The sequence below is a fragment of the Schistocerca gregaria genome, chromosome 8, assembly GCF_023897955.1.
Source record: "Schistocerca gregaria isolate iqSchGreg1 chromosome 8, iqSchGreg1.2, whole genome shotgun sequence".
Lineage (NCBI taxonomy): Eukaryota > Metazoa > Arthropoda > Insecta > Orthoptera > Acrididae > Schistocerca > Schistocerca gregaria.
Genome location: NC_064927.1, coordinates 83,594,577 through 83,619,811, shown reverse-complemented (window position 1 = coordinate 83,619,811; position 25,235 = coordinate 83,594,577). Strand labels below are relative to the sequence as shown.

The window sequence follows — 25,235 nt, the reverse complement described above, 5'->3', positions numbered from 1 at the left end:
ACACAAACGTTCTCACTGCTGTGTAGAGACACCTATATCCCAGTACAAAGGATGTGAATGAATCGAGCATTATGATTGGCTCTTATCGAATTTATAGTCTGAAGTACTGATGCTACAGGTGTCAAACACCATCCACCTTTTTTCCTTTCTGCATACTACACTTTCAGCGGTTATTTCACACAGATAGGCATATTGCATTGACAATTAAACGCTGCAAAGTGCCTCCACATATTGTCAAATATGGAAAGGCTCTTACTCAATTACAATGCTCTCGCACTAAGGACCGGAGCTTGAATATTAGAGCGTGAAACGGAACTCCAACGTAGCAATATATCACCGCATACTGTGTCCATGTAGTAAACGTACCAAATCGTCCCTTTTTCTCATTTGCACACATACTGCAAAGCACTCCTCCTAGCACCAGACATCCCCCTGTCAGGTCGGTGGTCATCCATCCCCACCAGGTGACCAGAGCACCCTCAGTGGATCGAAGTCACTCCTAGAACTGTTCTATAAATTGAGGTACATTCCCCTTGACACAAACATGTTACTGTTTCTGGTGTGGACCGGCTTGCTTGCTTGCTTTTTTCTACACGCATCTCCAGACTCTGGGATTACAAAAACACATATATTTCCCATTGGCTGCACACAGCAGTAGCCTACCAATCGTTCTCACAACATAATTCCGAAGATATAGACGAAATTATTTCACTACAAACCCGAAACGTCAGCATTTATACCGTCTGTGAAGACCTGTTAGTGAGAAGTCGAAACAAACGGTGGAAAATGATATTTCCACTTGTGAATACCGATATAACAGATTCCAAACCATCCCTATAATTTACAAAGTCAACTATGTTGTTTCACATGTCTAGAGAACAAGCAAACATCTCTTTTACCTGCTGGATACACAGACTATAAACGATGTTCCCTCAACTAAGTAAAGGAGCGAAATGTGCAGAATCAGTAAACTGAACAATTTGCTTGGTAGGGAATAACGGTCCAGCACAAACACACCTCCATATTCAATCTTCTCAAATTTCCGCGCGATCACGAAAATTGCCCAACGCATACTAAGTATTCGTTCACTTCAAAAACTGGCGCTGAGCACTATGGAACTCAACTGCTGTGGTCATTAGTCCCTTAGAACTTAGAACTACTTAAACCTAACTAACCTAAGGACACCACACACGTCCATGCCCGAGGCAGGATTCGAACCTGCGACCGTAGCAGTCGCACGGCTCCGGACTGCGCGCCTACAACCGCGAGACCACCGCGGCCGGCTATTGGTTCACTATTTTGCCCTCTAGAGGACGGCAAAGTTAACTCAGATACATTCCTGCATTCCAACAGGTCTTTACATTTGGACTGCTGCTGACGGCTGTGGCTCTGGAAATAGAAAAATCGGTACCCATTCTTATGTCTTGACATACTCTTCTAATACTGTCGCAGTACTCCATGTCAGATCCCTATCGTCCTTACGACTGGACATAGGTAGTCATTTTCTTTGCACATATCAGAACACAAACACATACTTTACAAGCCTGAAGCTCGAATGAAAACATATCAAGCACCCTCTACTTCAAAGTATAATACTTTGTCAATAACTGATCGCTGGGGATGCGAAATAATACTGAGAGAAAATCAACCATGAGTGGACATGTCTCATAAGATTTTCTTGCGAGTGCTACCACCGTGTCCTAGAAATAAAGGTTCAACCCCCAGATGTTAAAAAAAAAAAACCGATCCCAGCAAGTACTGTATGTTACTATCACAAAAGGTCTTGGTTCTCAGTCATCTTTCGAACCTCTCTGCTACAAATAAAATCCAACATGGTTTTAGTCAGCCCCTACACATCCGCAACTGCTCCCATTTCTACAGCTTTGCGCATATCATCGTTCCAATTTAAGTCAGAACAAAGCAGAAGTCGGAGAAAGACATATCCACCACCTTCTGCAACCTGTGTAGAAACAGAACGACTTGAGTTCGCCCAACAGGACCAGGTTTTGACCATTCGATGGAAATGCGCGCAATGTGGTACGTGTCCAGACTACATACAGATACTACAGGCAGAAGCAGATTTGCTTCCATTCACATCTATCAGTCGAACGTGCTACCATCGTTATTCTGTACGATCCAACAGAGAAAAATTATAAAAGCTCCACTAACTTCGTCTGATATAGAAGTCACACAGGCGCCCTTGCAGGCGCTATGACGCATAGCTGCGATGTGGATCCTGTGCAGAGACAGAGTTGTTGCGATGCTCTCCAGAACAGCACTCCGGAAGAGACACCCCGTCCGTCATCGAATTTACCTGTTAATCTGCTGCTGCTGCCTATGTGGGACGATCCTATTAAATATACAGCTTTTGATCCATTGCAGAGGGCAGTTTGTGGTTTCATCACCTGTACTGTAGGATGATGACCGTATCCCACAGACTGTACTAGAAGTCGCAAGAGACGCTCCCTGGGACCCTGTGTCGTTGTTGAAACGTTGTTTTCTAGCACACTTTGTATACTGCCATACATTTTCTTTTTCTATCATTACTTCAAGGTCTCATTTTATTACTACAGCTACAATAACATGTGAGATATGGTGGATGATTTTAAATAAAAAACAGTTACAAAATAAGGAAACCAGAAGAGTTTGGCTGCGTTGTGCAGAGTTACCAAACTGACGTCCAAAAGTGATTGATGACTTCTACATTTAAACTTAGGCATCACAATGATAGAATAGATGATGGCTCTGTGTTCCCTTTCAACTGATTGCTCACATTGCACTCATGTACACGATGACTGTTTCGGTGCTAGCAACCCCCAGTAGGTGTCACCCATTCACAAAACTCATTTCCCATTTCAAACAAGCACTGCCAGTCAATCATTTTGTGGTAACCAACAGCGCGCCAATGCACAGATGGGATGGAAATTGCTTGTGAATGTAGCACAGCTGCCAACACCTGGCCCAAATGCGCAGATCAGGAGGAGTAGTATAGCATTGTACTAGAGTGTTTCCAGTCACCTCCACATTTGAAGAGCTTTTGATCTGTTTTCTGTATGTCTGTGTCAATACATGTGTTGCAGATGGCTCCCAGGACACAAACTTCGAACATTGAATATGTGTGCAGACGTAATGTTTTGTTATTCCAACTGTGAACCATATCGCAGATGTGATGTGTGGTTGATATGCCTCTGAACATTGGTCCGGATATATAGTGCAACCCTAACCCGTGCACAGCATATTGTGGATCCGAGTCCCTACATCGCTCCTTATATAACATGCAGCTGATCGACCTTCGAATGGTAACTCATATCTACTATGGGTCCTGGTAGCCATCTGCAACATGTGCATATACGTAGACATACAGAAAACAGAGCAAACGCACTCCAAATGTGGAGGTGATTGGACGCACTTGAGTACAGTGCTATACTGGTCTGTGAATTTGGGCTAGGTATTGGCAGCTGTGATACATTTACAAGTAATTTTAGAACACATGACGAGAGGTTACGTCATGATCGCATGAATAGAAGTGACGGAAAAATCGACAGAACTTCAAAAAATGACAGGTGAATAGCTATAAATTGACATAATATATCTGGAAATGCAGGGAACTTGGGGAAGTACTTGCGTATCTTCTGGTTCACTCACAACAATTTATAAGTGGGGACGAGTATGCGGCAGCAAGAGGAATCCGAGAAAAAGTCGACATGGAAGCGAAGAGGATCGCTCTATCAAGTTAGCATTATACTGTATGTCTACTGAGGTAGCAGTGATACACGTAAATTAACTGTATTTGACGTTTTTCAGGAAGACTGATAACCATCCGCCTCTAAACTTACATGCATCTGTGTTAAGGGATAATGGAGAGCGGATGGAGTGATCGATTGAGATGGAGGTGTAACGAAGTACGATTTAATGGTAGACTGATGATGCATTGTAGAGAGGTTTGAAGTTGCTGCAGGTCAATTTTTCCACTGTTCTGTCAGGATGCATCAATCGCCTGGCATAGCATCCATTGGACTCGTATACAGCCACGTCTTATGTATATGATTTAAAGCACTGTCTACTTACGATCGTTAACGAAAAACCTGTTGGTCATCAGAGGACTTCCATCTCATGTGTGATGAAACGTGGCGCATTCCTCTAAATGATGATTTATGTGATGTGCTTCAACCCCCTCTTTATCTTGGTTGTAAAATCATGACTTCAGCTTCATAACTATGTTAGTGGTGAGTGCTTGTGAGGCGCTTCAATCTCCGTGTATACATTTCAGTTACAGATGTGCTGCTTACAGAGTTAGTGACGGAATGACTTGTAATTTTCACATGTCGTACGTTGATGCTATGGGTTTATCTGTTTCCTTGTAAGAGGAATTCGCCGTTACTATCATTTTGCATAGGGCTGATGCAGGCATAGTATGATTTCCGAACCGTGAGTGGATGTGAACAGTGGGCACCATACACCTCCGGAAAGCTATATTGTACTCGTATCACACAGAGCCAATGTTTCAAGGAAGTAGTTTTTTCGTTTTACGGCTCGATAACATAGTTTATCGTAGAGAAACCGGGAAGATAGATGTATGCCATCCGCTTGAAATATATTTCTTACAGTGGAATATTAACAGCGATCCATTCCATACGACTGATAGGTCGGAAACGTAAGCAATTTAGCATTATGCCCCGTTTTAAGTGCGGATCGTTGTAGCCTTAGGAGCGCGTGCCAGTACCCTCCAGATACCGATCCTAGACTCTAGAACAATACTTTGGAGTATTTTGGTTGATTTACGTAAAAATGCGTCGAACTCCATCCATCTAGAGCTCCATCGCGCATAAAAATCATTCGTTTCTTGTTCTTCTTAACTGTCTGCTATTACATCACGACACTTTGAAATCTGTTACTATGCATCGATAAGGAGTGCTAAGCTCCTCGACATGGGCGCATCTCGAGAAATCTTGTACACTTGGATGGGTGAGGACTCGGGAAGCTCCATTCATTCACGAGACATGGAGTGTAGCTGTCAACTTCTGATCGGTTGCAGATTAATTCAGTAACGGTGCAACAGCGCGGGTTGGTAAATGACAGTATGATGAGGATATTTCACTCTCTAATTTTACCCTAAGACAGCTAGAATGCTCTGCTACTCTCAAACTCTGAGAGATAGATCGTAAATTAAGCACTGTGATCGAGGTGTTAGAAATAAATAGAGCGCTGTCTTGTATACCTTGATGATTTGTGTATTCAGAATTAACACTGAATGGACATACTGCGCAGTCGTGTAGCTACATTCGCAATGATACTCGCAAAGTAGAGAAGAGGTGGTACAGATATGATACTAAAATTGGGGAAACATGCTGTCACATCATTGGCCAGTGTTGAAATTACTGCAAAATTGCTAAAATTGTTTACACTATCACCTGTGATCCTTATTGTTAGAGAACATCAGCGGTGCCATTTCTATCCCATCCGTGCATTGGCGAACTGTTGGTTACCACATAATGACTGTCTGACAGTGCTTGTTGGGAATGAGTTTTGTTGACGGGTAATACCTTCTGGGGTTACTAGCACTGAAACAGTGATCATGTACATGAGTGCAATATGAGGAATCAGCCGAAAGGGAACGCAGAGCCATCAGCTATTACGTCACTGTGACTGATGAGTTTAAATGTAGGAGTCGTCTATCACTTTCGGAGTTTGGAAACTCTACACAACACAGACAAAATCTTCTACTTTCCTTATGTTGAACTGTCTTTATTTAAAATCATCCACCGTGTGTTGTGTGTTATGGAAGCCACAGTAACAAAATGATTTACACCTTGTGATGTCTAGTTTTCTGCGAGTCCGTGTATCAGAGAGTCTTAATGTCAGTTTAGGACCTGACGCAGACCTCAAAGAAGTGGCAGAGAAACAAAATGTATGGCAGTGTACAAAGTGTGTTAGAAAACAACGTTTCAAACAACGATACAGGGTCCCAGGGAGCGTCTCTTGCGACTTCTAATACAGTCTGTGGGATACGGTCATCATCCTACAGTACAGGTGATGAAACTATAAACTGCCCTCTGCAATGGATCAAAAGCAATATATTTAACAGTATCGTCATACATAGACAGCAGCAGCAGATTGACAGGTAAATTCGATGACGGACGGGGTGTCTCTTTCGGAGTGCTGTTCTGGGGAGCATCGCAACAACCCTCTCTCGGCACAGGATCCACATCACAGCTATGCGTCATCGCGCCTGCAACGGTGGCTATGTGACTTCTATATCAGACGAAGTTAGTGGAGCTATTATACTTCGAAATTTTTCTCTGTTGGATCGTACAGAATAACGATGATAGCATTTTGGACTGATAGATGCGAGTGGACGCGGTTCTGCTATGGACTGTAGTAACTGTATCTAGTTTGAAGACGTACTGCATTGCTCGCATTTCCACCAAATGGTCAAAACACTGTCCACTGTCCTGTTGGGCTGACTCAGGTCGATCTGTCACTGCACGGGTTGCAGAAGGTGGTGGACATGTCTTTCTCCGACTTCTGCTCATTTCTGGCTTAAATTGGAACTATCACGTACGCAAAGCTGTAGAAATAGGAGTAGTTGCAAGATGCGTAGGGACTGACTAAAATCATGTTGGAATTTTACTGTAGCAGGCAGTGACCACTGAAAGCTGTTGCCTGTCTTATCCGCTGTACGTCTTTCTTATATTATTGAAATACACTCCTGGAAAAGGAAAAAGGAACACATTGACACCGGTGTGTCAGACCCACCATACTAGCTCCGGACACTGCGAGAGGGCTGTACAAGCAATGATCACACGCAAGGCACAGCGGACACACCAGGAACCGCGGTGTTGGCCGTCGAATGGCGCTAGCTGCGCAACATTTGTGCATCGCCGCCGTCAGTGTCAGCCAGTTTGCCGTGGCATACGGAGCTCCATCGCAGTCTTTAACACTGGTAGCATGCCGCGACAGCGTGGACGTGAACCGTATGTGCAGTTGACGGACTTTGAGCGAGGGCGTATAGTGGGCATGCGGGAGGCCGGGTGGACGTACCGCCCAATTGCTCAACACGTGGGGCGTGAGGTCTCCACAGTACATCGATGTTGTCGCCAGTGGTCGGCGGAAGGTGCACGTGCCCGTCGACCTGGGACCGGACCGCAGCGATGCACGGATGCACGCCAAGAACGTAGGATCCTATGCAGTGCCGTAGGGGACCGAACCGCCACTTCCCTGCAAATTAGGGACACTGTTGCTCCTGGGGTATCGGCGAGGACCATTCGCAACCGTCTCCATGAAGCTGGGCTACGGTCCCGCACACTGTTAGGCCTTCTTCCGCTCACGCCCCAACATCGTGCAGCCCGCCTATAGTGGTGTGGCGACAGGCGTGAATGGAGGGACGAATGGAGACGTGTCGTCTTCAGCGATGAGAGTCGCTTCTGCCTCGGTGCCAATGATGGTCGTATGCGTGTTTGGCGCCGTGCAGGTGAGCGCCACAATCAGGACTGCATACGACCGAGGCACCCAGGGCCAACACCCGGCATCATGGTGTGGGGAGCGATCTCCTACACTGGCCGTACACCTCTGGTGATCGTCGAGGGGACACTGAATAGTGCAAGGTACATCCAAACCGTCATCGTACCCATCGTTCTACCATTCCTAGACCGGCAAGGGAACTTGCTGTTCCAACAGGACAACGCACGTCCGCATGTATCCCGTGCCACCCAACGTGCTTTAGAAGGTGTAAGTCAACTACCCTGGCCAGCAAGATCTCCGGATCTGTCCCCCATTGAGCATGTTTGGGACTGGATGAAGCGTCGTCTCACGCGGTCTGCACGTCCAGCACGAACGCTGGTCCAACTGAGGCGCCAGGTGGAAATGGCATCGCAAGCCGTTCCACAGGACTACATCCAGCATCTCTACGATCGTCTCCATGGGAGAATAGCAGCCTGCATTGCTGCGAAAGGTGGATATACACTGTACTAGTGCCGACATTGTGCATGCTCTGTTGCCTGTGTCTATGTGCCTGTGGTTCTGACAGTGTGATCATGTGATGTATCTGACCCCAGGAATGTGTCAATAAAGTTTCCCTTTCCTGGGACAATGAATTCACGGTGTTCTTATTTCAATTTCCAGGAGTGTAGTACCACACCAAGCCTGTTTTCTCACGGTCGGTTGCCATTCAGAATTCGTTCGTTATATCGTGATGAGCTGAAAGTGGTGACTTTAACAGTGAGCCTTTGGTTGCTGGAACTCCTGTTCTGCTTGGGCATCCCACACCCAGGACATCTTTTCACTAGTTAACCCATATAAACGTCAGGTAGCAAGGGATTCTACCGAAATGAATCTTTTGTAGACGTTAATGAGTCCCACGAAGGCACGCAGAGTTTTTCTATTATATGGAGTGCCTATCTTCTGTATGGTTTGCAGTTTGTTAGGATTGGGTTCAATTCTCTGTTCAGTGAAAATATGACCTAACATCTAAATCTTTTTATTCCCAAAACTGAATTTCAGTATCTTTATGGTTACTCCATATTCTTTTAATGTCCTTAGCAATTTATCAAGCACCTTATTACGAAGTTTCCATGATGGCTCAGCTACTAATATACTATCGACATAACAGATGAGACGCTGTTGTAATTCTTTATGCAACAGAGTCCCTCAACCTCTTATAAAAGCAGCAGATGATATGTTCAGGCGGAAAGGGAGCGTTTTGAATTGATAACTTCAAAATGAATGAAATTTTCACTCTGCAGCGGAGTGTGCGCTGATGTGAAACTTCCTGCCAGATTAAAACTGAGTGCCTGACCGAGACTCGAACTCGGGGCCTTTGCTCGCGAAAGGCAAAGGTCCCTAGTTTGAGTCTCGGTCAGTCACATAGTTTTAATCTGCCAGGAAGTTTAACTTCAAAATGGTTCAAATGGCTCCTAACACTATGGGACTTAACATCTGAGGTCATCACCCTCCTAGAACGTAGAACTACTTAAACCTAATTAACCTGACATCACACACATCCATGCCCGAGGCAGTATTCGAACCTGCGACCGTAGCAGTTGCTCGGCTCTAGACTGAAGCCCCTAGAACCGCTCTGCCACAGCGGCCGGTTTGATAACTTCTTCTAACTGCGATAAAAGCTTTATACTTCCTACATTCAGGTGTTAGTTCCATTTGCAAAAAACTAGCTCCCAAATCAAGTTCTTAACTGCAAAGAACTTTTGTAACAGCTCTTCCCATTTTTCTGGGCGATCGTTCTCAGGAATGATAATGGAATTTATCTGTCTTGCATCAGTGACTAACCTAATACTCCCACCCTTCTTATCTACAATTTGCAAGGGGCTATTGTACGTTGAGGTTTAAATTTCAATAATGTCACCTTCTAGCATCTTATGTAATTCTAACAATACTTGACTTCGGTGACACAGTGGAATAGTGTAAGGCGGTACTCTATATGGCTTGTGTTCTTTAACCTGGACTCCGTTTTGAAAATTCTTAATGGCACCGGATTTTGTCGTAATACTCCATCTGATTCGGCTTTGTCTGTATCTGAAATATCTTTACTTGTCGCAGCTTATTATCTATCTCTTAATGAATTTCCACCATTACCTCGTCATCTGCAGGTATTGTTTCTTTCACCCACCTATATCTTGGATGTCCTTCTTCCGACTGACACAGATCCAGTTGCATAGTCAATTGTTCGTAAGCCCCTGGCATCTCTTCATGTCTGAGTTTGTCCTCAAAATTGACATGTACCCTCCCGAGCATCATATACCCTTCGCCCATATTGACCGTAGCACAATTTTGCCATATGAAATCGGCTCCAGTGATTATGGGTACAGAAAGTTTCGGCACAATTACCATGTTGGCTTCTATTTAATGTCCCTGAGGTGAAAAAGTTACAGAAGTCTGTCTAGTAATCACCGCTGACGCACCCATGATTGGTCCATTGACTTTAACACGTTTTGTCCGTAACACTGGTGGCGCCTGTTCAGCGTTACATTTCTCAAAAAGTTCTTCCGAAATCGCTGTCATTTCGCTTCCCGTATCACGAATCGCGTCTACAAGCGTGCCACTTACCACAATCCTAACGAACGGGTGCATCTCATGAGGAGATTTAATTTCATTTTCGTGCATTAGTAACTCCTCCAACGAGTCATATGTTAACCTGTCAACGTGTTGGGCCTGGTTTTCCCATTGGTTTGGTACCGTAAGTTTATTCTCCTCATTACTTATAACTAATGTCATCTGAATGATTTGGGCTGAAGTTATTTGCCCACAATCTTTATCAAACGCCTCTAGTACTTCTTCATACGTTCCTGTCCTATATGCGTCATCTGCCTTGGGTATCACTATTGGTGTTATCAATGGTGTTTTATCCTCCTGGCATACTATTTCTCTCTCAGTATAGTATCAATGAACTATATCCGCCACAATTAGTGTGCTACTGTCGATATTGACAGTTAACAACTCCTGTTCCTCATCATTGGTGATTTCCCAGACAACTGAATCACATCATGCTGCGGTTTGTATCCGATCACCCCCTGAAGATACTTCACAATCTTGCTGATCAGAACTAAGTCTATCTACATGTTTACTTATAAAATTAACTTCATTTGGCGATTGAATCACTTGTGACTGGTCTTAGTAGCTGTCAATTCTGTCTTTTACCTGTGTTTGGTGGCCTAAGGTCAACTTCCTGTACTGGTTCGTTTCGCGTGTTTTGTCCCGCTGAAGTCTGATTTTCCCAACCTAGCCATCCCAGTTCCTCATGAACAGCTTGGATTTTCCTGTTGAAAACCTGTTAACCTGCCTGGTTCGAATGGCTCTAACCACTATGGGACTGAACATCTGAGGTCATCAGTCCCCTAGACTTAGAACTACTTAAACCTAACTAACTTAAGGATATCACACACATCCATGCCCAAAGCAGGATTCGAACCTGCGACTATTGCAGCAGTGCAGATCCAGACAGAGGCCCCTAGAACTGCTCGGCCACAGCGGCCGAAACCTGCCCGCCTCGTTTTCACGGTGATTACGTCTAGCATCATAGTTACCACCGTAGTTTCTGCGACCAAACCAATTATTGTAATCCCGCGGCCCCCAAAAACCACCATAACTATTGTTTTACTCGAGTTTCCAAAACCATAGTTATTATTGTTATCGCAAGGGCGATTACCATTCTTTCCGAAAAGATTACCTCTTCCTACGATATTATTGCCGTTTAAGCATTATTAGAGAGCAATCGGTTGTTATTATTCCCCCTGCCATTGTTTTCTCTCACTGCACGTTGATGCTTCGCGTCATCTTCACTGAAGATGAATTCTAGTTCTCTTCATATCCCTTTACATGCCTGTATATTATCTCCTGCTCTACCAACCAACGACTGCTGAAAACGCAACGGTAACTTCATTGCGCACATAGGTATCAGTTCCCCATCACAGTATGGATCATTTAACCACTGATTCTTTTTTGTCATTTCTTCAAACAATCTAGCTGGTTTGTTTTCACCTGAATTTTCAAATGACTCCTTCCGCATCAATTCATATTTTATTCTATTTTTGGTTTCCGTGGACCATTATCGCTCCAAGAACGCAGATTTAAATTGCTCAGTTTGCAGCTATGCATGGTTTCCGCTATCGCGTCCTCCATATGCCCAGAAATGAAGTCAAGTTTATGGCTAAGTGACCAATGCTTTGGTAAACCAATCTGGAATTGATGTATGAACGTGCGGGGGTGTAAGCCGTTCTCGCTTTCTTTGTAATGTCCTTCTGACTGTCAAAAAGTGATCCTTGTCAAATTTTTCTATTCCACCATATGGTGTTTGTGTTTTCGCCACCTGTTCCGTTCCCTTCAACTGCGTCATGTCTTCCTATACCCGTTCTACCACATTTGGGTCCTCAGATGTCATATTTGATTCCCATCTAGCACCGCATCTACGCAGTGGTGAGCAGTTATCTGAACCGTTTCGGACTGAAAAATGTGTTTACATTTCCCATTACAGGATCAGTGTTTTGTCTTTGTACTTGATTCATATTGACTTGCGGTGTATAACCTGTTGTACTCTAACTTGGAAATTGAGAATTTAGTACATGTGTAGCCGTGAATTGTTCTATTCTTGCGCCACTCACGTTCGTTCGGAGGATCGCTGGAGTTCCGTTGGAAAGCGTGCAGTTAGCGTTTCCCGCACCATTGTCTGCTGTGAACGCACATTACCTACTTCGCTCACCTGTGTTAACTGCTCTCCTCCAATTTGCTTCAGTTCTGTATCGGAAATTACTGGCGTAACCTCTTGTGGATATACAAGTGGAATCTCATGACCTTCTTGCATAACTGACTTGTTTACTTCTGGATTTCGTTCCACCATCATGTCGCTTGTTACTACTGATTCCGTTGCCTCACTGCTGCTTTCTGTACGGTGCCCAATACATTGTTTCAGTTCTGCACGAAGCTGTTCATACTGTTGCTGATTTTTCGTGACGATGATCACGTGACACGTTTTCTGACATTGAGCTACTCCACGATCTGTTGCGCCTTACCAGGCGTCTTACGTGCTAAATTATTAACTCTTTGGTTAACATTATACATTGCATCCAGCACCTGGTCTGCGTTAGAACGCATCTTTTTCTGATCAGGCATTGAATAGACTCGCTCCAGTCGATCGCCTCTTTCCGGATTTCAGCCAACTGTTTATTAACTTCCGTTCTCAATTTTTGCTGATCTCTGCGGATTTTTTCGAACCCAGCATAGGTTTCAAATTCGAGGCCATTTAAGGCCGCATTTGTTTCTGTGTTTAGAATTCTAACCCTACATTTGTTTTAGTTTTTAAGTCTGCTAACTCTGCATGTGTCTGCTTTACGACAGTGATTTGCTTCGACATTGCGAGCACACTATCTGACTCTTTGCCATCGCCACCTGTCACAATTTTATGTAGATTTTTCCCTTCTCGTCTTTTATGTGACGTCTCACCGACTTCCGTGCACAGTGACGACGCACTTAATACATTCTTTCTGTGGGAAATTGTCCCGTTTGATTCAGAATTACAATACACCGAAGATGCTGTTCTCTGAGTCTATTTCTGACCCACTACATCCGTCATTTGTTTGTTTTGGTGTATTCTCAGACTGTAATACCAATCGCGAAACTGCCACCATTCCATCTGCACTATCACTTCGTTCGGTTTCGTAACTCGCACTCGATACTTGTGGTTGTACATCAATTTCTATCCTGTCAAGTTCTTCAGTTTGCCCTTTATGCAATGCTCTCCGTCCTTCCGCCAACTCCAATCGTCTAACCAACCCCTGTCTTTCTCGATTTGAGCGAGCCTTAGCTCTTGTCAACAAGTTATGACCTTAGACATCTCCAAAACACCATAGAAAATTCTTAGACTATATACACATCATCAGCAACGCCGTTCACTATTTGTGGATATTCAAACCAACTCAACAACGCTGTGATCAAATTCGCTCGTGCCAGCAAGGTCATGCACAAGCTATTTTTACAGAAACACAAAATTTTAGTTACTTGTTAACACAAATTCTCTTCTCTTTGGATTACCCATTTACTGCACTCCAACTACTAGTCATACACATACATTGGGTAACCTATTCACAAAAACAACAAAAACAATTATATTCTCAATTAAATTTTAATTTCTTTTCTTATTGGACTAATTGCCATCCTGGCCAACCAACTGCCATCCTGGAAGGATCTCCATTCTCTGACACTTCACTCCTTTTCTCTTTCGTCAGAATTCAGCAAAAACACTCGTTGATTGTGTTTAAGTCTATGGTTTAAACGACTTGGGTAAAGAGTGGACCTGTATTCTATGTCAGGTGTTTTAGCTGTAAAAAGATGGATTTTAATGCTAAGTTTTTCACAGATATACACGAATTTACATGGTTTGCAAACGTGACAATGTTAGGACAGTTGTCAAGATAACGCATTTCGTCATGAGTAAGTGAAATAACTCGAAATAGAATCAGAGGAAATTTAACTAGAAGTTTCTTTACAACATTATTCTTACCACTACGTCATGAAGTTGGCCAATACAACGATAAATCATCCGATTCCGGTTCTAAGTTGGGTTCTATTTAGGATGACAATCAAGTCTAAGGAGGGTAGTTACTTTTGTGACAATCTGAGCAAACGAATAACCAAGGTTGCTCGATTTCACAGTGGTCGCAAGCTGGTGAACCAACAAGTTGCGCCTCTTCTGGAGGTATTTACCTTAGCTGTGATGAACTGTGTTCTGCATGGCTGCTCTCGTCCTCTGAAATTCCTATAAAAGCTAATCGAAACCTTTTGCAATTTTTTCAGCAGAAACTCTCTTATGTGTCTCGTGAGGCGAGAAATCATGCACCCATCCCTAGTATTGGAATATGTCGATATGCACGTGAATGGCTGGAGAAGCGTGCATATTACAATGCCCTCGCAGTTCTCGCAAGAACAATTAAGTAGCAGGTTCGTTTCTCCACATTTGGAGCTCAACGATGCTATAGCTAATATCTAGCTGAATGCAGTGATCACACAAATTTCTCCTCTGCGTCATACAGAGCGCTATACGCCCAGTTCTGCACTTCACGCCAGTTCAGAGTAGAGTATCCCAAAATTTCGATCTTGCCTTTCTCGTAGCAAAACTGTCCTTCGCCTGCGTCTTTTCATAATCCACGTATTGTTTTTCTGGCCAATAGGAGCATTCCTATTGTTTTTGTGAGAACTCTCTCTGCCAATCGCAAAAGCCCTACCATTAAACTGCTTCGAAATCCCAGCACTTTACTCCTTCCTAGTTCGGGACATTTTGTGCCCACTCCAGACACCTAAAAGTAGCACGCGTCCAGCATTAGGGTACCACACGATGTTCACGTGATCAACTACGTCACCGGTTTGTTCATATCAATTTGGAAATTCCGATACGCAATTTTCTAAAGCTTCTTCCCGTCCCACACCAGTGGCCTGCTACTAGCTCTCCTGCATGAGTCACTTGGCGTCCATTCAGTGACTCACCCCTGGACACCCCCTAAGAGCCGTCCGTTTTACTGCCCATGGTGTGCACTTTGCGCCTGCTCATGTCTGCCTCCAAACAAAATGCTTCTTCTAGCTGCTTGTTTCACCTCATGTTCATTGATATTCAGTATATAGGATAGATGTGTTAATACTGTCGATTGAGTGTCATCCCTTTGCGTTACATACTTATAGGCAAATCAGCTCAGTTTCACCAAAGTAAGTTAGGTGTATAATTCACCTTCCCATTATGATGTACAAAAACTCTCATGTAAGGTGCGAAATTGACCTCCATTTAATCTGCCATCTTACACCCCTAAACTTACAGATGATAAACTGCTACAATGACATACACTTTGAAATACAGCCCACTTCCCTAACAGTGAGTTTGAGTTGCTGGTGCCGGTGTAAGGGATGTCGTTAATGTACGGTGGAACACAGAAACATCCAGGACAAATTTGATTATTTCCACCAAGGGCTTTTCTGTTTCCGCAGTGTAGTCTGTCACTGTTATGAAGATCACAAAACTCCCTCTGCCTGTCTTAGTGATGAGTGTATTATGTTAATTTAGTTTGGGTGTATTATGTTTATGGTTTTCTAACAAGAAGTTTTTGTATTTGAATGTAAGGTTAATTCGTCCTTTCTCAATATCTGTTTTATTTCCTCTGTCACTAGTTTTCTTGGTAGACTGCTGTTGAAGTCTGTTGCCATATAATATACTCAGTCTCAGGAATAAAACTTTGAGTGGTCTTATCTGTCATGGGGTGTTCAAATTGTTTTTGAAGCTATTCTCGTCATGTGAGTCTTAATAAAATTAATCAAGTCTTAATGGAATGTGTGTTCCGTGTTTGTGTTTTAGTTTCAGACGTGTTTCTCTTCTTGAGTTTATTTAATTTCCGTTCCTATTTGTCATACAGTACTGAGGAGCAAATGACTTCGTTTGCTAATTCTAAATGTAATCGGTATTAGCTGGCATTCAATTCTTGATTTTTTGAATATAGGAAACAAATTTCACATTTTAGCGAAGTGCTTAAAACATTTTCCATTCCCAACCTCGTGAGACGTACAGTGCGTTTGTTCTCCCACCCCTCTGCTCGCTGCTTACATTCCTCATTGAGATCATCAAATGTTTTCCAGAGCCGTGTGCTGGGGCTTGTTATGGGGTGTGTTATATTGGGATAACAGAAGAGATGATGCAGCCACCCAACAACGTGCAGATATTTATCCTATGAAATGTGAAGTAAACATAAGCAGTCACCACGAATCCGACAATTTTGGACCAGAAACACTTCTTATTCTCCAACAATGTATAGGTTTTGATGTAAATACATAACACCCAGGCGAGACATATAAGTTAACTGGTGGTAGGGACAATGCTCTCACAGATGGAACTGAAGCGAGTTTCGTGAATGTCACAGATCCACATTAAAAGTGGGTTTAAAATGGGGACTAAATAAAACATTTTTACGCCTTAATTGACTTTTATGACGTACTTAGAACTGCCTGAAATGACAATATCAGAAAAATATTTACTCTTATTCTTTTGTGTTGTTAGTAGGATAGCTCTTAAAAACCCTACAATTCAAAGTCATCTAATAGAAAAGAAATTAAGTAGACTCAGTCATTAATAATTATGAGTAAAACTTTCTGAAGTTAGTACAATGGTTTCAGTGTGTGTCAGTGTTTCTCTAAGCCATGCTGGCAAGAGCAACGCTTCTGGTAGTTCACCCTTGCCAGACTGGTCAGCTGGTGAGATTCTAAACAAAGCGTAGTGCCCCTAGGGGGGCCCCTCCTTGCAAGTATGTGGGTGGCAACCAGATGGGCCCTTAGCTAAGTCTGACATTACTTTAACTTACTTGTGTCAGGCTTCATCTGGTTTCTTATCGATCAGCCTTTCACGGTCAACAATGTGTTTTTCTTCGAGCTCAACAGTATTAGGTTTCAAGGCTCAAGGCTGTTTTTCATTTTCCTGATCTGGCTCCAACAGAGGCGACAGTGGACACTATGGACCTCACTACCGAAATTCTGGTTAAGACATAGACAGGACCTACAATCAGCGTAAAGGAAGAAGACCTTGACTAAAAATTACCTGGTCCTCCAGGTTGGGGGTTGAGGCGTTAGGCCTGCTCCCCATCAATCGGAAAACTTCGGTCTGCAAAGCAATCCAACAGTAAAGCTTCAGACGTGGATCGCAAGTAAACGGATTGGACCCAGTAAACTAGGCATCGGAGTTTCGGTACAACATTGATATTTTATCTTTCTTCCAAGACACTATTCACTCCTTTTAAGTGCTCTTCGAGGTAATTACCTGTCTCTGACAGAATAACAACACCGTTCGCAAATCTGAAACGTCTTTGATCTTTTCACTAACCATTAATCGACTTCCCCAAATTCTCCTTGGTTTCTGCTCAGCGTTCCAGTTGATTAAAGCTGGAGATAGCCTACCACTCTGCGTCACTCCCTTCTCAACTGCTGCTCCTCTTTCACGTCCTGTGGATCTTACAGCAGAAGTCTGGTGTCTGGTTTCTGTACAAGTAGAGACTAATCCTTTCCTTGTGTACTTCAACTTTGCAGCCCTCAGAACTTCAAATGTGTACTCAGGTATGTAGCGTTTACTGATTCCATGTCCCCTTTTACAGGAAACAAAATCTGCAATGGTTCCTGTGGGAAGAGAGGATGTGCGTTCCGGTCCCCAGGTGCCACAGTGGTATGCCGGCCGATCAGTGCTGGTGACGGGGGCCACCGGCTTCCTGGGGATAGCCATCGTGGAGAAGCTGCTGCGGTCCTGCCCTGAGATTGGCACTATCTACATGCTGATGCGGTCCAAGCGTGGACAAGACCCTCAGGAGAGGCTGGAAGCCTATGTGTCCAATGTGGTGAGTTTCCCTGGTGTTTCTGATATACTACGCAGATGAGCCAAAAGCTTATGAGCACAACCCAATGCAATACTGACGTTTCAGCACTGAATGACTTGGTGTTGTGGGAGCATGACACATTAAAGAAGGTTTATAGGCTGAAGTCAGACGAATAGAGAATCATTCTAGTGATGATACAGGACGCAAACGGAGAAATACAGTGAGGTAATCCATTTCTACAAAGGGCAGATCGATATGGCCTCCTGTCAGGGAACGAACATCTCAGAAACATCATAACGTCTGAAGTGTTCACATTGAATAAACGCGAAACCAAGAGTAGGCGACTAACTGTGTGATACCCATGCCACATCACAGAACCTGGAGGCTGGAGACTTGCCCACTCTGCAAAACAGGATAGGTGGCGATTTATGGCACATCGGTTGACAGAGTACGATGCTGGTGCAAGTACAAATTTTTCAGTGCACACTGAGTAGGTACATTGTTTAACATGGTGCTCTACTGTAGACCGCTACCACGTGCTCCTGTGTCCATCCAACGAAATTATTGATTTCTATTACGATGGGCAGGGGATCATCGAGATTGCAATGGAAGCGTGTCGCCTAGTTGCATGATTCACATTTATTGCAACGCAAGGTTGATGGTAATGGCTAGATGCTCCACCATTCTGCAGCATGCCTGTTTGTAGCATCTACCATGTCTCATATGCAGTCTGGTAGGTGCAGCTTTACGCTCTGGGGGATGTTCACCTAAACTTCCCACGCGATCTTTGGTGGTAATGTAAACCACAGCGACAGCTGTTGACAGCATGAACGTTACTCCGAACCACCCGGATCCGCTAGTGCTTGATGTCTTTCCTGGGGTGATGACATCTGGCAGCAATCATATGAACAGTTCAGAGTAGTGTTACAGTGGGTTGATGGGCGTCATAGTGAATGTCAAGGCCATCAAAGTCGTGAGATCTGAATGCAATGGGACATATGTAGGACACTGTCGGGTGCTAGCTCTGTGCCCACAAAACATTGGCCCAAAATTTATAGGAATTACGATACCTATGCGTATGTATCTGGTGCCATATATCTTCAGAAACCCACGAAGGGTTTGCCGAATCCCCCTTCCACTCAGCTGCTGCTGCACTTCATTCCAAAGGTGATCAATATGCTATTAAGCCGTTGGTCATAATATTTCTGCTCATCATTGTATTGCTGGGGTGGCTGACACTAATATATGCCAGGATCGTCATCTCAGGATGAAGCATAGGATGAGTGGGTGCTACCAGCTGCTCAGTGATCGTGAAACTAGAAAAGTACTATTAACAACACCATAAAAGATACAAATGATAAAGTCGCCAGAAATTGATAGTGCACTATACTTTTCAAATCGGCCCAATCCTACATCTAAACACATATGATAAGCTGCGTGTAGCTTGTGCGGGGATTGTCTTTTCTATTTGTTGCATTGCCTTCCAATTACTATATCTTCCCTTATATTTTGGGACAGGCACTGGCAATGTTGGTACAAGAATCAAGCGTTCCCTGAAATGTACAGTCATACCCAGCATGTATGACCGTCATATGAGTAGGATGTTGCAGCTTAATGTTCATAGCTGAAGTCACTTCAGTTAAAAGTGGAGATGATCGTATGGCTGAGAGGCCCCATGCGGAGGAATTAATTAATATGTATGTTGATACCAGATAAGGAATTTGCCCTTCGATTTGTGCAAGCTCATCAGGATTACCCAATGCCCTACTTGATAATCAACTGCCTTTCACTGCTTTTTCTCATTTGTTCGTGACATTCTGAGGCCTTTCTGTTTGCTTTCTATGCCTATTTCCATCCCTCCTGCAAAGTACATGCGAAATTCGTTACATGCTCTCCATTCTTCACCACGCAATACGCCTTAATTCACTCGAACATTGGTGACATTTTATGGCCCGACACTAACATGACAATAGGCCTGTACTTTTCTGAACCTTAGTCGTACACTGTGTTAGCTTTAGGGTAACAGGGTGTCCCAGTTATTATAATAGTTATTTACATAGTGACTTGACGTTTTTCTCATTGTCGTATGCACTGACTCTGTTCCTTCATTGGCCTGTGAATTCATGTACTTCTCCATAACTTACAATAGATGACAAAGCTGTTTCATCAGTTCTGACATAAAATTGGTGCTGTGATTTGTAGTTAATTTTTCTGGAACACTCAGCTCCAACAAAAAAATTTTACCACTGCCTGTGTCGCTGTGTTGGTTTGCTGATTTTTTATAGCTACTAGCCCCACTTTAGGTGAAAGCCGATCTGTAATGATCAGTAGATAGTGATTCTTTGCCAGTATTTTCTCAAAATGTCCTAAGGTGTCCATACCAATAATTACAAATATCTTATTAGGTTCTGGAATACAATGATATTACAGGTCAGTGTGGTCAGTGTACACATGGTGCACCGTTTTCACATGCTGCTTCACATCCTGTTTGCACATATACCGGCAGTAGTGATCAGATACCTGCTGTTCAGCGGTTCTTTGACCCCATGACCTAATAACATGTGATCATGCGCCTGCCTCAGTACACCATCATGCAAAACAGCTGGAATCACAATACATGGCCCATGTCTTGTCTTCTTAGACGACATACAGTTTGCACAATATACTGTGTGTCCAGTGGAAGTAGTTTATGTTCTTTGTCGCAGCTTACACAGCCTTCCACTCCACAATGATGTACCCCATGTCCGTAACGTACCAGCCTTCCAACTGAGGACGTCTTCAGTCTGGGGATTCTTACCAGGGTCATAAATTACTGCAAAATCGAGTTCACATATTCTGAGTACCTACAAGGTATATTCTTCATCCACAGTAACCACTGTAACTCTTGTGATTTGCTATCACTTTAAATATCTTACCATAGATATAACATTGGATGTATATCATGCCATATATGAGGCTTTGCGTTTTCCTTTCCATAGGTGAATGATTTCTTTGCTTGCTTTGCGTAATGCTAGGCATTGGCATCGATGTGTTCCAACCAGTCTGTTTCATGCGGCCAAGTGAACGATTACTATTATCAGAAGACAGTATGAAGTCTTTCTCATAATTACAGAAAACCAACACTACACTAATTGTAAAGTTTCTTTCAATGTTCTGAATGCACCACGCATTTTGATTTCTAGTGGAACATTACTCATTTTTTTCAATGAATGACTTCAAGTAGTTTCTAAATATTTTGTGACAGATTTCCTACAATAATTTGCTAACCCTAAGAATGATTGTCATTCTTACTCCATCTGACGTGTTATAAAATCCTGAGCGGTCTTCCCTTATCAACAGTCAATCAAAAGGCCATCCTGAATAGCCACAGGTCTTAAATATTACAGGTCTTCTTGTAATGTGAAGTGAAATCTCTCTATAGTTAGAGTCAGGTGTGCCATGTTCAATTGCTTAAAAACTTCTCTCGACCATAGCTCATGCTTGTTCAAATTTTTTAGAAAGAACAGTCCTGCCATCCAAATGTACCCTACACTTCCTTGGTTTTATACCTCATAAACAAATGCTCTAATGTGGCAGGCAAATTTTTCAACTCAAACAGCATAGAATGATATTCGTACTGTCCTGAAGGAACTGTAAACGCCGGTTGGCGCTGGTCTTCCAGTGCTACTTATAACTTTTCAACACATTTATGGTAGAAAAAAAACTTGTACTGCCGCAGATTTTCAAAGGTTACTGTTATATTTCGTATTGGACACAAATCCGTAATGGTGCAATAAAGATGTCTATAGTCACATCAAAATTTATAAGCTTTTGTTCCACCCATACCGTTTTTCAGGAAAACAGCCATGGGTGCTCCTGAAGGACCTACACTTTCTCAATAAAGTTGTCCCATATCTGTTGATTAAAGAACTCCATCACTGGTTGTAAGTGATGACACACAAAATATGATATACAGTACTCAGGTGATTGATTTTCTATTGGGATTGTGTATTATATCACTGGAAAATCTCGTAAAGAACCACAAGGATTTAACAGTTGTTCAAGCTCTAACAACGACTCCTACATCTCTAATTTTTTCATAGACCTTCGTATATATAGCCCCACAGCCACTTTTAATATCTTGGGGGATGTGCTCAGCTCCTTACAACGATGTCTTTCGTAGTTTTATTTGAAATCAGAAACTAATGCGCTTTAATGTGGCTGATGCAGGCTCAGAGACAATTGCATTTTTCTATTTTGCATATAGAATTCAAAGCTATGAAGTGATGCATATGTAAGCTATCCAGGTTATTGCCATAACAGTAAAAATCCTTCATTAAGGACACCATCGAAAGAAGCTTGCTGCACACAAATGTGTGGAAGATAAGATATTATAGGATTACACTGTGAGATAAACAGAGGTAGCTCGGAAATGCTAATAGCAGCAGAATGAAATAAAGCGCTTATTTCAAAAATACAAATAGGCAACAAATGAAAATGACTTCTCTCAAGCACTTATTCAGTAGAATAGATGTGTTTAACAGTAGAAAATGTAAACAAGTGTGCATAGCTATTAAGGTATGCACTTCAGAGCCATGACTACTCAATATTATGTTTATTGACCATTCCTCCTGGGACATAACGTAGGAGAGCTGATCGTCTGACCAACAACCCAGCTTTCTATCTGCCAACAGGTTGTCCACAAGTGCTGACATATTCTCTGCTGCTTTACCCGAGAAAGGATCAACTAAGCTAATGGTATAACATCTAGGTTGCATACTGATAAAATGGACAATGATCTGTCCTATTACGAAGTGATGCATAAGAAGTCTGTGTTATCTGCCATTAATTGTGCTATTTTAATCCAAACAAACTGCTTCCTGAGTGATAACCACCTGTTCACCTGACTTAATAACTGTAAAGCCTGTGTGTATAGCAAAAGGATATATACAGGGAAGATTAATCCTAATGTGACGTAACACTACAAATCTCCTTAATATTTAGGCCTGAGCGCTAGCCATGCAAAGTCACGGCATTCATTGGCATACTGCTCTGGCCTTCTGGTTTTGAGAAAGATCACTGACGAGGATTGAGGGCAGGGGACACTATGTCCCAACAAATTACACTGTGTACTCCTAACTGGGCGTATATTAGACTATGGTTCGCTCATGTTACCCCTAAACTCGACCAAATCATTGCCTGAGCTCATCTTGACGGAACCAACTTTTAAACCAACTCTCCAGTCTACGTGTGGCATTGTTGAAAATCTGAAAGATGAAACACATCAGAAAAAAGTTGTCTTCACTTGCTACGCTGTGATGACGATGTTGGATCCAGACCCATGAAGCTCAATGTTTCTGATTTACAGCTGGCACCATTCGTAATGGTCCACTGGCTGCGAGAAGAAGGTAGTCCTCACAGATGGTGTCCATAACATGTACTGTCAGCTTCCAGTGGTCATGAAATCTGAAATGCTATATTAACAACACCTTTACGTATTGAAATGCTTGTGCAAAATCTCAAGGCGAAGTCTGAACAGCGAGCATTGACCGCAGACAGTGATGGGCGCCTCAGGAAAGCACATGGTCATGTGAAGAGCGTTCACCTAGAGGACGCAAGCAAACCAGAATACTGACATTACAGAAGGCGTGCCCTTGGCAAAGTTAGTCCTGCGGACTTCAGATGGGCAGTAGAAGTGGGTGCAGATCTATCAAGCTCTGCCACAACAATGGAGGGTTGGGCATTTTGGTAACACAATAATCCCAAACCCTTGACACTTGGACGAAGATTGGAAGCCATATGAGGGCATCAGAAAGGTGGTACCCCTTTTAATGGCTGCCATTGAGCCCTGCAAGTTTAATATCTAACAGCAAAGCATGGGCAGCAGCTAGTAGATAATGCATAGAGACCTAGTCGAAACTGAAAGGGCCATGTTTGACCCCTCCAGGACAATCATCAGCCAGATGAGACTTCCTTGAAGGTGGCTCCTCTTTTGATGGCAGCCACTGAAACCCTGTGCGCATTAAATCTAGCAGTGACGTGTGGACAGCAGCCAGTTGATGATTTAGCTAGTGATAGACGAAGGTGAGAGGGTCATGATCAGAAGCCAGATGAGTTCCCTCTCTCGATCGCTGCCAGTCCTGTAAGCATTAGATCTACCATCGATGCACGGATGGCAGCTAGAACATGAGGCAGCTACATGTAGACGAAGCTAAGAGGGCCATTTGGGATCTCTTGAGGACGATCAGAATCGAAATGAGGTCACCTGGGCGGCTACCCCCCTGTCGATGGCTGCCACACCAGATCTGGAAACATTAGGTCTAGCAGTGATGAGTCGGTAGCAGCTAGAAGATGATTCAGCTAGACATAGGCCAAACTGGGAAGACCATATTGGACTGTCAGTTGTAGTGGTGTAGACCTCGTTGAAAGCGGCGACTAGAGACGAGATACAGCTAGAGCCGAGTGAGGAGTACTTACAGGCACTTGGCCTGGCTTTATTACGACCCGGCGTCACTTCTGGTACCGTAGGCACCTAAGACGCGCAGCACTGGGCTCCGTTATGGGGTGATACAGGCCACCACTTCAGTGGCCTGGCGCTTACGCCATGCTGCATCTGCGATTGCCAGACAGCTGGATGGCCTGCTTGCTGTGGGTTGTGCAGCCTAGATGAACAGATGCTGGCGCTACATTTGAGATTGCTATCCTGTATCTTCACCGTATTATGACGAAACTGGCTTGTGCTGTGAGCTGAGAGTGGCGGAATTTGCGTTAACCGCATTCGTTGTGGGCATAACCGGTGCAAAGTGGTATTAAAGGTAAGGAATGTATCTGAGTGATTATAAATGACAAGAGCGACGGTACGCCCGAGAGGGATGGCGCGGTGGTTAGCACACTGGACTTGCATTCGAGAAGACGATGGTTCAATCACGCGTCTGGCCATCCTGTTTTAGGTTTTCCGTGATTTCCCTAAATCGTTCCAGGCTAATGCTGGGATGGTTCGTTTGGATAGGCATGGCCGACTTCCATGTTCTTCCCTACCGATGACCTGGCTGGTCTGTCTCTTCCCCCAAAAACAACACAACAGCAACACAACGGTAGAATCATAGCGACAGTTAACAGCATTCCAAAAGCAGTCTTTATATGAGAACACCGATCTGAGCCACCCTTCATAGCTGAGCAGCGATGGAAGTGTCGGTAACACTAGTCAACAAATTTAAACTTTTTTCTGTATCTGGTTTGGAAAAAGGTAGTTTTACCTAATTTTGGCTTGCTGAATACACTGGTAAAATCAGTTTTTTTTCATTACGTCACATTTGCTAGATACAAAGCAGAATAAAAAATGAGAACAGCGAAAATTGACACAATACATACAATACATACAAATATACACATTCAGAACCTTTGAAATCAGTACTATTT

At 43.4% G+C, this 25,235-nt stretch overlaps 1 protein-coding gene across 1 annotated transcript in view; it reads left to right on the top strand.

The window, feature by feature from the left end:
- The window catches only part of LOC126285031 (fatty acyl-CoA reductase 1-like), a 133,294-nt gene that overhangs the window by 25,562 nt on the left and 82,497 nt on the right, over positions 1 to 25,235 (top strand). The window contains exon 2 of the mRNA XM_049984355.1: positions 17,622 to 17,858. Within this exon, the coding sequence (XP_049840312.1) occupies positions 17,637 to 17,858 (222 nt within the window). The 5' untranslated portion in view covers positions 17,622 to 17,636. The remainder of the gene's footprint in view (positions 1 to 17,621; positions 17,859 to 25,235) is intronic.